Here is a 15,406-nt window from a genome sequence, read left to right on the forward strand (position 1 = left end):
ACCTCTTTGCCTGTACCCCCAACATGTCAGGCGGCAGAGCCATGGGGAGATGGCCACCCCCCAAGGGACGGGTTGTTTTCTGCACCTCTAACTCCTACACGTCTCTGCAGTACGTGGCCCACAACATGCGCTAAGGGGGATGATCACCAGAAGAGTGATGCCAAGCTGTGCCCTGCAGGCATGCTGTCACTGCTGCATGGCCTCACCCCAGCTTCCCAGAACACGCTGGTTCTGCTCCCCTGGGAGTTTTTTCTCCTCTGGGTTCTTTGAAAATGTACTTATTGCTGAAAACACTTCCACGTAGGTGATAGCACCGGGCTCCAGCTCTGGAGGAAACCCAAAGTTGTCTGATACTATTGCAAAAATACCCACATTTAGAACAACAGAACGGTTGGGCATTTCATGATTTCATGGGTCTGCAATTGCTGATTCTTTGTGCCACTTCTTTCCCTGCACTTTAAAAAGCCCTTCCCTTCTTCCTTACAACTCCCCTGGGGCTTTGTTATCCGAGAGCTATAGTCAGCCATAGATTAGCAAGTCACGTCTGCGTTGTCCGCGAATGCGCGTGGGCAGCTCCCCCCGGCTTGAGGAGCCCCAGCAGTCTCTGAGAGTGGAAAAAGCAAAGTGGGATTGGGGAAGCAGGGCCGGGTGGCACTGGTTAAATCCCAGCGTGCTGATATTGCTCAGCCATGTACCACAAGGTGTCTCCAGCAGTACAGGCATTGCTGCGGGGTTTGGAGGGTGCACCTCAGCATCTTCCCCTGGGCTGGGGCACGGCAGGGACCCTCGCAGGCACAAGTGCAGTCCCTGTCCCTGCTCTTAGCAACCCCCCGCTCTCCAGTCTTACCGGTAAGATTCAGGTCTCCATCCGTCGTTAGCTGAAATACTTAATTGCTGAGAGCACGCAATTTTCACATGGGCAAGCTGAAGCCAAGATTTTTCTTGCTTTGCCTTGTCTTTATTTCCCTGTGTTTTACAGTTTCCTCCTTCCTTTTTTTAAAACCAATTTCTTTTACAAATGTTTTTAAAACACCAGGCAGCAGGAATTAACTTCCGAAGTCCATCTTAGTGATGGTCAGTTAAAACGCGATACTGTTATTTATTTGAAAGATCAAATAGTAAAAATTCCTTTTAGCACCCACGTCAGGGCCCGGCGGGGTGAGCTCGTGCACTCGGGCAGCCTGACCTGCAGCCTTGCAATACAGATGGCTGTTAAGTCAACAGGGCAATTTGTGCGTGACAGGATGGCTCACATAAATTAAGAGCTGGAGGAGCATTAAATCATAGAGTTATATTTTCACCATTTCCTTTTTTTGTTTGTTTTGCAAAATATGCTCCGTTGCATTTTCTGGTCAGTTTGGCACTATACCACTTGCAGGAGGGTATACTATATATGCATACATGCACACATATGCATATATATATATAAATACATGCAGGCTCACACATTTATATTAGTATTACTATTAACACACTGATGGCAAATCACGTGAGATCCTCCTCCCATGCAAAGGGTATATATATATGTGTGTGTGTCTCCTAAAGCTTTCCTCTTGCCTCACTTCATCAAAGGGCTCTGTGAGTAATTGCTGAAGCAAGAGGAAGAACATATGTCTTGATTTCCACTGTATTGCACTGTGCATAACCACTGCCACTTGGAAAAAGGACCCATGAAGACCTGGATTCATCTCACTTAACTGCGGCGTCAAAGGAGGGCAGCCAGGAGATGGTGCAGCCTGGCTGGGAGTGGGAGGAAGCGTCACCAGAGGTCCCTGCTGTTGGGGACATACAGCAGCGAGGTGCTTCATCTCTTCTTGGTACTGCCAGGAGCACCGGTGAGCCCCGTTCAGTGTCCTATCTCTCTCCTGTCTCGTTATGGCCCATCTGCCATGATTTAGGAGAGCTTAGCCAAATAAAAATCTCAAAAATCAAGCTTTTCATATTTATGGGGGAAGAAAATGATTCCTGGATCAAGTGACTGATGGATTAAATAAAATCAATGGATTTTATGGATTCATAAATAATAAAAATACAACAAGACGGCAGCTATATCACATTTTCCTGCTCCTGCTTTGGCTTTGGTAGTGCTACCTGTCCTACCTGCAGCCTTGCCTGTCAGGCTGCACCAGCCACAACATGTGTCCACCTGCCTTTAAAAACCACGGGGGCTCAGCTGTCCTGCTCAGAAGGCCTTTCCAAAACCTCCCTTCTCCAGCAATAAGGAAACATCTTCAGATTTCCAATGGAAATTTATTCCTGGCCGAGATGCACCTTATTTGATCTCCTACCCATATTGTTCTCTTACTTAAATCATTCCCCTTCCTCCCACCCTGAATGTATTTATGAAGAGTAATCATATCCCCTCTTAACCTTTGTTTTTCTAGGCTAAACAAGCCAAGCTCTTTTAATCTCCTCTCCTAAGACAGGCTCTCTGGTCTGCTAATCGCCCTGCCAGTCCTTCCCCGCACCTGTTCAAGGATAAAATCATCTTTTCTTTTTCCAAAGAGAGGTCCCAGAACTACACAAAATATCCCACATGAGGTTGTACCGATGCCGGTACTATTTCTCTGTGTCTACCAAATAAATGCTTTGTTGCATGAGCTGTTTTGCACAACAAATGGATACAAATCCATAAACTAATGACCATAACACAATCTTACTCAAGGAGATCGCTGTTTTACTTGGAAGGGTGTTCTGCTCCTTTGCATTTGTGGGTCCTGGTCCTTAGCAGGCCTTAATCAGTGGTTTTCCATATTTCATTTACCGTGGATGAGCATCAGGACCTTGTGTTGAAGGAGGCACTGAGGGAAGTCTCATCTGTGTTTCACTCAGCCTTTGCTCTGGCAAAACTCTCTTTGAAATCGTGGTTGAGGGTTTGAACTACGAAGATGCGGAGTCAAATGATGAAAAGCATTTTGCATTCGTCTCTTCTCTTTTCAAAATTATTTTCCAGTATTACTTGGGGTTTAATTAAATTTTTGTGACCCAGGCAGGGAGTTCAGCCTTTCTTGATTAATGCTCTTTTAGGTGGCTCTGATAAGAATTTAGCATCAACAATTGAGCTAACAAGCCCCAGTGAACAGTTTATAGCAGGAGACTAATTCTATTAATGCTTTGCAGTGTCAGGACTCCACTTCAAGCTTGCAGCCGAGAGGATGGATGGGGGAGAGGGAGCAAATGTAAAATTTGGCAACTAAATCACCAAGATTCAGCTTCTTTGTGGGCAGAGCTCATCTGGAAACTATTTTAGCTGACAACATCAGAATTTCACCTGTTCTTTTTTTTTTTCTCCTGGCTGATGCTCTGCACTTTCTTGGCTCATTGTGATAACAGCTGGGAATAAGGAATGGAACTGAATGGTGGCGTTGATAAGAGAAATGAAAGGGTAATGCGATGACATGATATGGGGGTAGGGCCTCTGCAGTTAGCCCTGCCCGTGCTGGATGTGTGCCGGAGAACAGGATGGTCAGGACAAAGATGCTTGTGCTGACAGTTGCAAATTAGGCTGTTGTGAGGGGAAAACTGAGGTTAATGTTCTGCAGAAATGTTTCTGTTACTTTTTAATGACAGCAGAAATACCTTGCAGGTCTGTCTGTCATGCCATTCAGCACTGAAGGAGCCCATTTCGTTCACAAGCTTTTTTTCTCTCAAGCTTTTTCTCTCTCTTTCCCTCTCCTCCCTACCCTGTTTAAGGTGCCATTAAAACCTCACTCTGTCTGTGCTAAAACACAGCCTGATGTCACTGAACCATAGTGCAAAGTCTTGGCCGAGACATCACAACTGGTCCACCTGTACAGAGCTTCTCATCTCCAGTACCTCCAGTACCTCGTCTCCAAGCTTCATACTTGTCTGCTTTGAGCTGCCCGCAAACCTCACACGAGCCTCTCCTTTGTGGGAACCTGCAGAAACCAGAATATTATTTCAGGGATGTTGTTTTCCTTTCTCTCCTGGGCAGTTGCCAAGGATAATTTGAGTCAACCAGATTACCTGGAAATTGCCTGAAAACAAGGCTACCTGGTGCTCTCTGAGTTGGTAGCAGAACCACAGTCACGCCAAATGGCGCAAGGTGAAAATCACTGTCCATCACTGTGTGACCCGCAGGCACTTATCATTGCTCCTCATGTTAACAGAGAGCACAGCTGCCTTTCTCCATTGCTGGACACCGTGTCTCCTGTCGACCTCTCTTACTTCCTCAAGGCATCTGCTTAGGACTCCCACTCATTTCTGCTTTGCCTGGTCCACGTGGCTCTGCTGCCCTCCAAGGCTTTAGGAGGACCAGGGATGCCCATGGCCAAAGGGGCTCTTCCAAGGCTGGTGGCTGAGTGAGGAGCATGGGCTCTGCAGGGGAGCTGCGGCTCCGTTGGGACAGAGCTCTCCTGGAGCCATCCAGCGCCCCTCAGAGCTTTCTGAGCTGTTTCTCCTGCCCTCCTCAACAACAGAGACAGGCACTAAGTGCTGCTGGAGCGGGTCCCCCCCAAGGAAGGCTGCAGCTGGGGGCCACCTGGCAGGGCTGGGTGGCTGCACCCGTGAATTCAGCCGTGCTGTGGTCTGTGTCCCGTGCTCACAGTACGTGCCCGTTTTTATTTTACAAAGCAGGCTAAAGATTCGATTAAGTTATTTAGGCAATTCGATTACCTCCACTGTCAGTGCGGTCGTCAGGGAGGATTAGCAGGGTCTCGGCCCCTCATCAGCAGGAGGTGGGGGGGGGGCACATGTCCCACATCACAAACTGCCTCCTGCTCAAACCCCAGCCCCCGTGCACTTCGTTTGGATGACAGCTCTCTGCTGTCCCTGGGTGATACTGCTGACAAAATATGCCAAGGGCACACAGACACCCTCCCTCACTCCCCCTCTACGACTTTTGCTGTAGCATCGCTGCAAATTGTAGTTGTCAGCAGGGGAGCACGCTCATCAGGGGACTCTATCCATAATCACTATAAAGAGGATGTGTATATCTAAGTCCTGGGTGCTCCCCAATATCAGATCACAGCAGGGAATGAACTAATACCCATGTTCCCTCCCCTGAAAATGTGAAGACCCACTGAGAAATCACAGACGAGGGAGGCTCTGACAACGCTCCTGACCTCTCAGGACAAGAGGCAGCCGAAGCATCGGTCCCCCAAGGCGCCTGCCCTCGCGATGCTGCTGGGGCCGGGCTTGCTGTGGGAGCCACGTCGTGAGCAACCGGGGAGCTCCGACAAAGATCCTCCTGCCTTCGTCTCTACAGCTGTTGGCACTGGCCTCGTGCACAAAGGGCAGCGTCCTCATTAAATTTCGCGGAGTGTTGCCATGTGGCCAGCAGAAATTTTGTTTTGTTTTATTTCGGTAAGCGGCACGGTAATATATTCACCGCCTCCGAATGTAATGGGGTGACAGATGGGAGCTGGGCTCTGGCTTTCATGGGAAAGGCTCCTCTCAGCAGGGAGGCAGTAAGTTTCCCACCTAATCTTCTGTAACCTTCAGACTGCTAACAACTGTAAGAAGCAAAGCAATGGGTAGTTATTAAATTAATGACTTCATCCCCAAGCTGGTAATAAATATTTTACAGTTTTATCTCTCCACCCTGTAGACTACTCTAGACAGACTAGACTGTTTATTAATCTAGCTTCTGGATTTATGTTATTTAATTGCTAAACAGCCTCAGCATGGTTGGGCTGGATTAGTAAATGTTGAAGCCCGAGAAGGAGTCCTGTGGCAAACGGCAAAACCTGAGGAGCAGATCCTTGATCTTGGGCTTGATGAGCTTCAGGCCAAAACCAACTCCCCTGCGGTGCTAAGGCCAGGTTAGCCCCTCTTTGAGTCCAAATCATTTGGCCATTGCCTCGTGCTTAGTTTGGGTGGACTCTGGGGCTCACTGGAAGTAAGGAAGAGGCAAGGAAAAGTTGTGGCACATCCTGGCATCAATAAGGGCGTGCTGGAGTTAACTGTGGCCATGATGCTGCGGGGTCAGACATCATATCTTAGCATGGACCGGTCCTCCCGGGGTGGTCCAGCCCTTCATGCTAGTCCTGGAGCTCAGGCAGAGCATATGTCCTTGCTCTATCCCTTCGTGGCTCGCGTTTCTTCAGATCATCACGGATAGTCACTGACATTCAAACAAGAGAGCGTTGCAGTTATATAAATGAAAGCAGGCTTTAATGGCTGTTATACTTCCTTGTTGACAGGGTCGAAAATGTCTTTAAATCTAATACTACCGCTTTTACAACAATTGGTGATTTATTCATCCCACTGAAAGAAGGGGATGAAGGCATCTGGAATAACGAGAGCTATTTGTCTGAAGAATGCATCATCCGCATGCTTTCCTACAGCCTCAATCCCACGAGCCCTTCTGTACAAAGCGGAAGGTCGTTTCAGGAAATATCTTCTCATAAAAGCGTAGGAGAAGTGAGTGTGTTAACAAGTGCGGGCCAGAGCCTTTAATCCAGCCAGACTGTGCTCGGTGCCGGTTGGGAGGGGAGCAGCTTCCCGCCGGGGGCTGCTCCCTTGGCTGCAGTGTCATCTCCAGCCCATCCGATTGCTCCTCAGCCTCAGCATCATCTTCCCAGGGCCCAAGAGGGGTGAATTCGAGGCCAAATGGGAGCTCTGAAGAACAAAGTTGCCTTCTCTCCCCAGTAACCTGATGGAGAGCGAAGCAACCCCTCCCTGACCACCCAGCTGTGTGATTTTCAGGACACCTTGGTGGTGGAAGGAGGGTGAGATGGACCGAGCCCTGAGACTTCACCCAGAGGAGCTCTGGGGCAGGGGGAGGAAAAATCAGAAAAAATGCACGAGGCTGGGAGAGAAACCCCTTTCTACGCATGCCCGAAAGCCATCGCTGGAGCTCGTGGCTCTCCGGGAGAGGCTGGGTAAATGTTGACAAGTGGAAGGTACCACTTGAGCAGGAGATCGGAGGGACGGGTCATTAGCAGCTTTTAATAATTAACGGTGGCCTCTGTGAGGCCAAATGACACTCTCGTTGGTCAATGATTTATCGACGTGTTTAGAAACAACCATATGCTGACAAGTATCTTTTCCCTTGCATCCTTGAAGCAAAAGACCCGCTCTCCTCTGCTGTTCAGCTCTCACCCTACGTGTGTTGGAGGAGGCTTAAGAGCTCTGCTAAGCACACCTATAAACTGACAGTGTACCATCTTAAACCAATTCAATTCCCTTCCCTGCGATAAAGGACGCCAGTTCAGAGAAGATAACATCTCACAGTGATGGCTCCCAAAGCTGCAATTTAACACAAATCTAACCGCTCTATTATGCAGCACAGCCAATTCGTTAAGAAAGGACAAGCGAGCATGTCTATTAGCTCTATCATCATAATCAAATATTGGCACAAGGAACTGCTCGGCGGTGCAAAGTCTAGCGATACCCCCCATAAAACAATTATGTGCCCTTCAGAAAAACAACATGCCAGCCAGTTCAGGTAAACCATTGCATGACTCACCCTGTTTTTCTCCTTTTAAGATGTGCAGCCCTTTGTGGAGGGGACAAAACCCCATCGACTCTTAAGTTGTGTCCAGCAAAGCCTCAAAGAGAGCTTGTCCTTGGGGCTCGTGCTCCACAGCTCCTGGGACTGAGACAGCTCCTGGGCTTGATCTGCAGCAGTCCTCGTTCCTGAGGGTGTTTCTGCTCAAGCGTTTGGGACCACATGGCTTGGGGATCCAGAGCAGGTCCTACATCTGACCACTCAGATGCTGATACGAAGAAGCTGGAGAAGGAGCTCGGCAGAAGCAAGAGGAGCGCTTGCTTTCAGCAGAGCCAAGAGTGCTGCAGTGAAGTCTCCGGCTTGTCTCAACATGAAGATAAGGCAGGATGCCTTGTGTCCCTGGACATCTCCTGTGCCAGGAGCTGGGGCTGCAGTGGGAGCGGAGGGAAGGTCTCTTACTGCTGCACACACACAGTCAGCACGAAGGCTCTGAACCAAACCATCCCTGGTGTCTCCACAGTGGCTCTGTCACTTCATGGCTCCTAGTAACTCCTGATTTTGCTGTCAGTCACAACTGGGGGAAACCGTGGGCCCTAAGTTTGATCACGCTTATCAGCCCCTGCCTTGCACTTTTAATTGCACCTGCGATCTCTCTACCATGTCCTGCAAAGGAGGCGGAGAGGACAGAGCTGGTGGCAGAGCTGGCAGCCCACTTGTCCACCACGCTGGCCCTGGAAACCCACTAGCACGACAAGAGAATCCACTGCAGCCTCTGCAGGAGGGATATCCTCTCCTCCACCATCCCCATGAGCCTGTCCTAAGCCTTTGCCAATTGTCCTGCCCCAGGACAGCTTGCAGACACCCAATGAAGACAGAAAAAACTTCCAGTGAACACCCATGGCCATGTACACACTTGAGGAAAGGCTTTAAGAAATCTTCTTTCTATCCAAAATTTTGCTGCAAATTTTTCTGGCTACAGTTCTTACCCTTTTGGCTCCATTTTACTCTGCCTTTCACCCTTGTGTCTTTGCAGCAGAGCTACCACCTCCTGCCGTAACCCAACAGCTCTTGTGCCTCTGCACAGGGACAGTCAGGAGAGTTCAGCTCAGTTAATCAGAGAATTGAATTTCTTGGTGATGCACCTGCCTGAAATTCCCATTTGACCCAACTCACTCAGCTCCAAATGGCCTTAATATGATTTACCTTATTTCACCTTGGAAGCTGCAGCAAAGCAAAACTGAATTTCGGCGACTTCAGAAATGTCGTCTCCAACACAGAGACAGGTGAGAAATTCTCTTCGCTGCCACCGCTTCAAAACGTAAACTGTTTTGCCAGTGAAAAAGCTCCATTCTTCCAGGAAGGTAATCTGTGAACATCGCAGTCAGGCAGATATAAGTGAAGAAATCTTGTTGACAAAAACAAACCATCTCCCAGCATTTTAGCTAAACCTCAGAGATTAATTTGGCGAGGCTTTTTTGTAAATCCGTGAGGGGAAAGTGTTCATCTGTGTGTCCCGTCCCAGGGCTGGCATCTCCTGCACCGCTCCCGACGGCATCTCCTCTGCTCGCACACCGCCTGCGGGAGCACGAAGCTGCGAAATCCCGGGGATGCTGAGTGCTGGGGGTGCGGGGTGCGACCCCTGCCCGGCGGAATGCTGCCTGCAGCCCTCCGGCCTTGGGAAAGGGGCCCCAGCAACCAACTACGTACATACATACCTTCGCTTGGCCTTTTGATTCTCCCCATCATGGGACCGGAGGGATTTTAGGCAGCCGCTTGGCCAGATGGTGACAGCTCCTTATTCTTCAAAACCTTCAGAGATACCAAACCTCATTTCTCCCCAAATCCCCCAATTTAGTAGGCGGGGAGAGCCAGGTTTGGGGGGGGACACGCGCTGACCCTCTAAGCCACAGTGCAGGAGGAAGGACGAAGCCCATCAGGGACCCGCTGGGGACGTTGGCAGCAGCTCGAAGAAAGACCATAGGAACTAAAGTCACAAACAGAACTGGGTTTTATTACGAAATAACCCTGCCATTACATAAGGAAGTTCTGTCTGCAAAATACATTTCCTGAGGAAAGTAGATCACAGTATTCGTTTTCACAGAATAACATGTAGCCTGCTATAACTTTCAATGTGACTCTTTATTATTTAAATATTAACAGTATTCCTTCACATAAACAAGTACTCAGTCATCACATAACTGACACACAAACGACAAAATAAATATACAACAAGAGCACAGTTCATTTTTTTCCCGACTTAAATATTAAATAAATAATAAATACAGAATTCTCATCTCCTGTTATCAGTGCCTGAAACAATATGAATGAAAAAGAAAAGAAAAACTGAAAAAGTCTCTCTTCCCCCGGTGCCCCTGCCCCCACAAAAAAACAAACCAAAAAATTATCAAAATGTCTCAGTTATAAAATATCTTTAAAAAAATTCCCATCGTTAAAAGAATAAATAACAAAATATATAAAAAATAACTTGGTTGCATCAAAATTACAAGTAGGAGTTGTAGATAGGTTTTTTTTTCTTTTTTTTCTTTTTTTTTGGAATATCATTTTTTTATGGTCAAAAGTTTTAATTTTTAACTTTTTTTTGCTTCTTTTATCTTCTTTTCTATGGTGCGGTGTCCAGTTTAAAATAAGTATAAAATTAATAAATAAAAAAGTTAAATAAATAGCAAAAAGTTAACATAAGGTGTTGTAAATATAAATTACATACATCTTGCCAAAATTAAATAATTTACAGGATAATTAAACTAACTACTTTTTTTTTTTTTCTCTCTTTCTTCCAGGAAGTGCAATTTCTCTACTTTTAAATACTAACTGAATTGCAGTCACAATCAATTTGGACTCTATTTACATGTTAAGAACATTGTGTTTTTAACACCTCAAATTATTTATCTTTTTTCTTTTTTTTCCCTTTCTTTTGTATTTTTGCACTTGGAATGGGTTCTAAAATAAGTGAACTCGTGGAGTCTGATCCTGCAAACACTTAAGCGTGTGAGCAAACCCACCCATGCCAGCTGCCCTGTTGAACTCACCAGGGGAACCAACACGAGTCAAGTCACTTGTGAGCTTCAAGGCCGGATCCAGTGGCCGCTGCAATCGCTGGGAAGCTTTCTACTGACTTCTCTAAATCGTGGATTATGCCCTAAATATCTGCAGGATTGGGCTCGAAACGACACCACAGTCTTGCCTTTAGTATGGTTCAGCAAAATCCTCCCCAGCTCTGCCCGCCCCGCCGCCGGGAGGGATGCGGGATGTGGGACATGGGACATGGATGATCCCCGCACTGAGACCCCTCGGGAGGTTTTGCCCCCCTCCGCTTCCAAAGCGTTTGCAGCAGGGGGACAGCGGGCTCTGGACGGGAGCGAAGGTGGGGGAGAGCGAACCCGCGGGGTGACAGCCGGCTCCGCACACGATGGAGCGGGTGCTGGAGAGCAGCATCGCAAAGACATTCATAGAGTTGTTCTTTAAGTGCACAGTGGGCTGCGTGTACCGAGCTGCTTACAAAATGCTTCTTTGGAAGAATACCCAATACCTGAATACTCTTTTTCTTTCTTTTTTTTTTTTTTTTTTTTCAGAATGGCGCTTGCGCAGTGGTTTTGCGCAAAACGTAGAACACCAAACCAAAAAATGCCCATTGCCCTGTGGATACCTGTAAGAAATCAACTACTGATTCGCAGTAGGTAAGCACTTTGCTGGCCACCAATTAACATCTCTCTTTTTGTTGGTTTTTGTTTCTTTTTTTTTTTTTTTTTTGTTTGTTCATCGCAATCTCAAATGTTCTCTGGCATTGATGTATGATCTCTGGACTGGCAGTACTGCGCCACTGCAAGGATGATCACAATAATGAAAAGAACCAGAACTGTCATCAAACAGACTTCCAAAAAATCATATACACCGGACCATGACACATTAAGAATTCTTCCGTATGAAATATCTGGTATTGACCTATTCATAATAGCTATTCTCATATTTAAGACAGACAAAGGAATACTGTAGTTGCAAACTCCAAAAGCTTCCCTGAGAACCTTTTTTCCATTGCGCTTTCCACTGGAGATCCAGAACTGCTCTTCGGATTTCTTTCAGAAAATAAAAATAAGCTACTTTATAATACTTCAGAGTTCCCATGCCCAGTGGATATCTGAACACCTCGGGGTTGGGAGGCCCAGCACAGGTTCAGATTTACAGGTAGCTTGCAGCTCCAGCACTTGTAGCAACATAGAACATAATTCATGTGTGAGTAGGTGATCTGGACATACAACCATAGACAACATGAGGGTTTAAGCCAGTCGTATGCTAGTCTTGGATCAGACAAGACCCTGTTCTTGTAACGGTTTAACTCTTGGATCAGCTCTGCAAGAGCATGGCAACTCATGAAAGATGCTTGCTCTTCACCAGCTACCAAGCCCCACAGCCTACTGGGGAATTTAGCCTTCCATCCTGATCTACCTCGTGGTCCAGGTAGAAAAATCCTATTTTTCTCAAGAAGGTCCAAAGTTAAGTAAACGAGAACATTGAGTTCAATCAGTTCCATGTCTCAGAAATGGCCTCTTGGTTACATTTTGGTCCTTTTTTTTTTTTCTTTCTTTTTTTTTTTTTCATTCATTGAACAAGTTTTCTAACTTGTAAACCTGAATACTTGGAGGGAAAGTTCCATCTTACAGTCTGTTCTCTTGCTTGTCTCCATCCCACGGCACTAAACCTGGATGCCCTTGACAGCTTGCTTGATGCTCTCCAGCAGGTCCTTGTTCTCCGGGTTCTGGTAGCACTCCTGGTTGGTGTACATGTCGGTCAACGTGTTCACATACGCATCGAAGTTCTGCTCACTAATTGGCTCCTGCAGCCAAAAAAGCCAAATACAAGCATTAGCAGTAGAGCAGGAAGAGGCTGAGATGTTTCTTCGCAATTAATCATCTGTATGTACCAACAGCCAAAGGTCTCTACGTCGGACCCTTTTTGTGCGTGGTGTTGTACGTATGGGAATCTCATCGCGCAACCCCTGATCCTGCCAGATCTTAACTGGGCCCTTAATTGTATGCATTGGCCTCATGGAACTATTAACAGCATCAGGTTAAGCATGTGCAGGCAGTTTGACAGGCTTGAGGCTGAATTAAGCCATGGAAGTGAAGTGCTGGAGGACGAGAGGAGGCAGAGACTGCTGAGCATCACAGAGGGCATCAAAGGCAAAGTTAGGACAGGAGCCCGGTCACCTTGGGCTCGCATCTGCCCACACCAGTACGATGCTGCGGTACAGCTTTTGCTTTTGAGGGGCATCGTGGAAACCTTGCAAATATCTAACGAGGAGTTAATGGGGAAAAAAGAAAGGGAAAAGGAAGAAAAAGAACAGGAATAAAATGAGCATACCAGTCTCGTGGGCATTATTTAATTGGAGTTGCCTGAAACCTTGAAAAAATATTTGCTGAACAGTTTATTTGACCTTTATGTGTCAAATACTTTACAGAAAAGCACTCAGCGAGCAGTTTTCTGCCAGTTAGGCAGCTGGGTGAATACTATCCAAAACTGCTCTGCTGGAGAATGGCTTCTCTCCAACCAGCCTGGAATTAAATACAAACCCCAATGAAAAGGATTCCCAAAAAAAAATGATGGCAAAAAAAAAATGATGGCAAAAAAAAAATAAATCAAAAGCTCATTCCTATGATCATTGTGATGGTCTTTACGAGTTGTAAGAGGACAGCTTCCCCAACAACATGAGCCCCCCCTCCACGCACCTGGTTTTGACAACAGTAATTACATTCCTGGGAATAGAGAGAAGGTAATTAATAGCCTTTTGTGGTTTTACTATTTTAATGCAGTCTTTTCATTTTGTGGTAACTCTGTGTAACATGCTGTGGGCTGTTAGACCTTGCTAAATTAAACAAAATACACTCTCTTTAAGAATGCTATTCTTTGGCTGCCAGCTATTCAAAACGGAATTGAAACTACCTGCATTATAATAGGAGCTGTAAGATCTTTCTGACGTTGAAATCCAATCCCTCCTGATCTCTGCTTGTGCTGTCTTAGCCTAAAAGGCACTGGGTGCCCTTGATAAAGTTTCCTATTTTGTGATAATGCTCCCAGATGTAATGAGACAGAACAATAGATACAAAGGGAGATCAGCAGAAAATGACAACAATAGGGAGATATAATGCAAGCTTCAGAGATAAGGCAAAAGTACTGATCTTATAAAGGACATGTAGGTGTATAAAGAGAAATTCTCCCACTCTTTAATTGTACATAAGCCTTATCGTGAATTGGGTTTGGCGCAGCTCCCTCCATCAAGCCAGCTGGGGCGAGCGCTGTCAAAGTTTCTTACCATGTGCGGAAGGCGGATATTGGCAAGACTTTGGATTAGAGCCTGGCTCAACCCTGAGAGCTCCAGGAACAGGGCTTCGTTTTGCTCCTCTATGATTTTGTTTTCCTCTTCAATGTTCTTCAGGTTCTTCTCCATGGTGGAGATCTGCAGAGCAAGGCGCATGGCAGGGTTACCAACCCTCACGTGACGGCACCCACCGCCACCCATGCAAAGGGGCTTGGCCATGCATCCGTGGGCTTGGATGCACGTCCAAGCACACAAACCTGCGACTGCAGTTTCACCATGGCTGCTTCCATCTCCGAGTTGGACTCATTCAGCTCACTGATCTCCTTGTTCAGCTGCTTGATCTCTTCGTCATTCTCCAGAACTACGGGAGAGAAGGTCACGGGAAGTCAGCAAATGTTTGCGGGATAAGCAAAAATGTTGGGCTTTCTGCTGAGCCCATCCTGTTGCATAGACATCACCGCTCACAAAGTCCTCACCTTTGCTTTTACATCCTCGAAATAGGATGCACACCTCACCTGCTTATTTTTATTTTTTTAGTAAGGTTTTTAGCATCACGGTTCAATGATACTTTATAGGTCAATATGTAAATGCAAAAGCCAACGACGGCATAGCGGTTGGAGTCCAGCACCTCCATGCACCCTGCAAGGTTGATTGCCCTGAAAACTCAGGTCACTCTGTCCAGTCCTGAGTTTGGGAAGATGCCATTTAAAAAACTAATGCATGTCTTGATTAGAAATTACAAGGTTCATAAAATAAAGCAATATTTTGAGAAGAGTGCAGGTATTTATAGATTCCAAACTATCTAAGTATTCAAGTCAAATGCCTGAACCTTGTCAAATACCACAGAAACCTCAGTAATAGCACTAGAAATGCAAAGTGCCATCGCTAACAGAATTCCAGATCCAGAAATATCTGCAGGATTAAAAGCCCTGAATAGGTGAAAATCGCTGAAGGACTGCAAGTGATTTGTAAAAATGCCAGTGAATATTTCAAAAAATATCTCAATTTCAGCATTAATTCTTTTGCCTGGAATTTCACTATGGAAACTCCTTCTTTATCATTTCACCTGCTCCGTCCCAGTGTATCACTCGGGGAGCAGTGCCAGTACCATGCCACCCCCAATACCCAGGGATCCCAAGAAATGGGTGTTCATAGCACAGGACAACCTTAAGTCTGAGGCCAGATTTCTGTGTTGAAACCTCCCCAGTCTGCAAAGAAAAAGATTTACCCGCTCAATACCCTGCCACACCGGCAAAGCAAAAGGAGTGAAAATCCTTACCATCGCTGGTCTTGAACTTTGTGTTGAGAATTTCATCCCCTGAGAGTTTTCCTTTCTTCCCAGCAAAAGTAGCTCTTGGACACCCTGACAAACTGAAAAGCGAGTAAAAAGGGGTTTCATAAACTCATGGTATTTATAGGTGCTTATGTTCCCAACAAACACACATACCGTTTGGTGGAGTTCATGCTGCAAGACAGCAGCTTCTAAAAGCTTTTTATGGTACAGAGGAAATTGCTTTATGAATAATGCCACAAAACTCCGCACTTATAAAGTAAGAGAAATTTTCTCTGAACAAAGAGTAAAAACCACCTTGCTTCCTAAAAGAGAGTGCATGACAGGTGAGGAAGGTGAGACAAGTCTGGCTGGTTTGGGCATCAAACCC

General features: G+C 46.3%; 1 protein-coding gene across 8 annotated transcripts in view; it reads right to left on the minus strand.

Moving 5' to 3' along the window:
• Positions 1-9,399: 9,399 nt before the first annotated feature.
• MYT1 (myelin transcription factor 1) overlaps positions 9,400-15,406 on the minus strand; it is a 68,939-nt gene continuing 62,932 nt past the window's right edge. For all 8 annotated transcript variants that reach the window (XM_087750248.1, XM_087750246.1, XM_087750247.1 and 5 more), the window contains 4 exons: positions 15,025-15,116; positions 14,003-14,106; positions 13,740-13,883; positions 9,400-12,263 (listed from right to left, as the gene is read on the minus strand). In XM_087750248.1, the coding sequence (XP_087606374.1) occupies positions 12,123-12,263; positions 13,740-13,883; positions 14,003-14,106; positions 15,025-15,116 (481 nt within the window). In that variant the 3' untranslated portion in view covers positions 9,400-12,122. The remainder of the gene's footprint in view (positions 12,264-13,739; positions 13,884-14,002; positions 14,107-15,024; positions 15,117-15,406) is intronic.

This window comes from Nipponia nippon, unplaced genomic scaffold (assembly GCF_047370975.1).
Source record: "Nipponia nippon isolate SJK-2023a ecotype South Korea unplaced genomic scaffold, ASM4737097v1 scaffold_13, whole genome shotgun sequence".
Lineage (NCBI taxonomy): Eukaryota > Metazoa > Chordata > Aves > Pelecaniformes > Threskiornithidae > Nipponia > Nipponia nippon.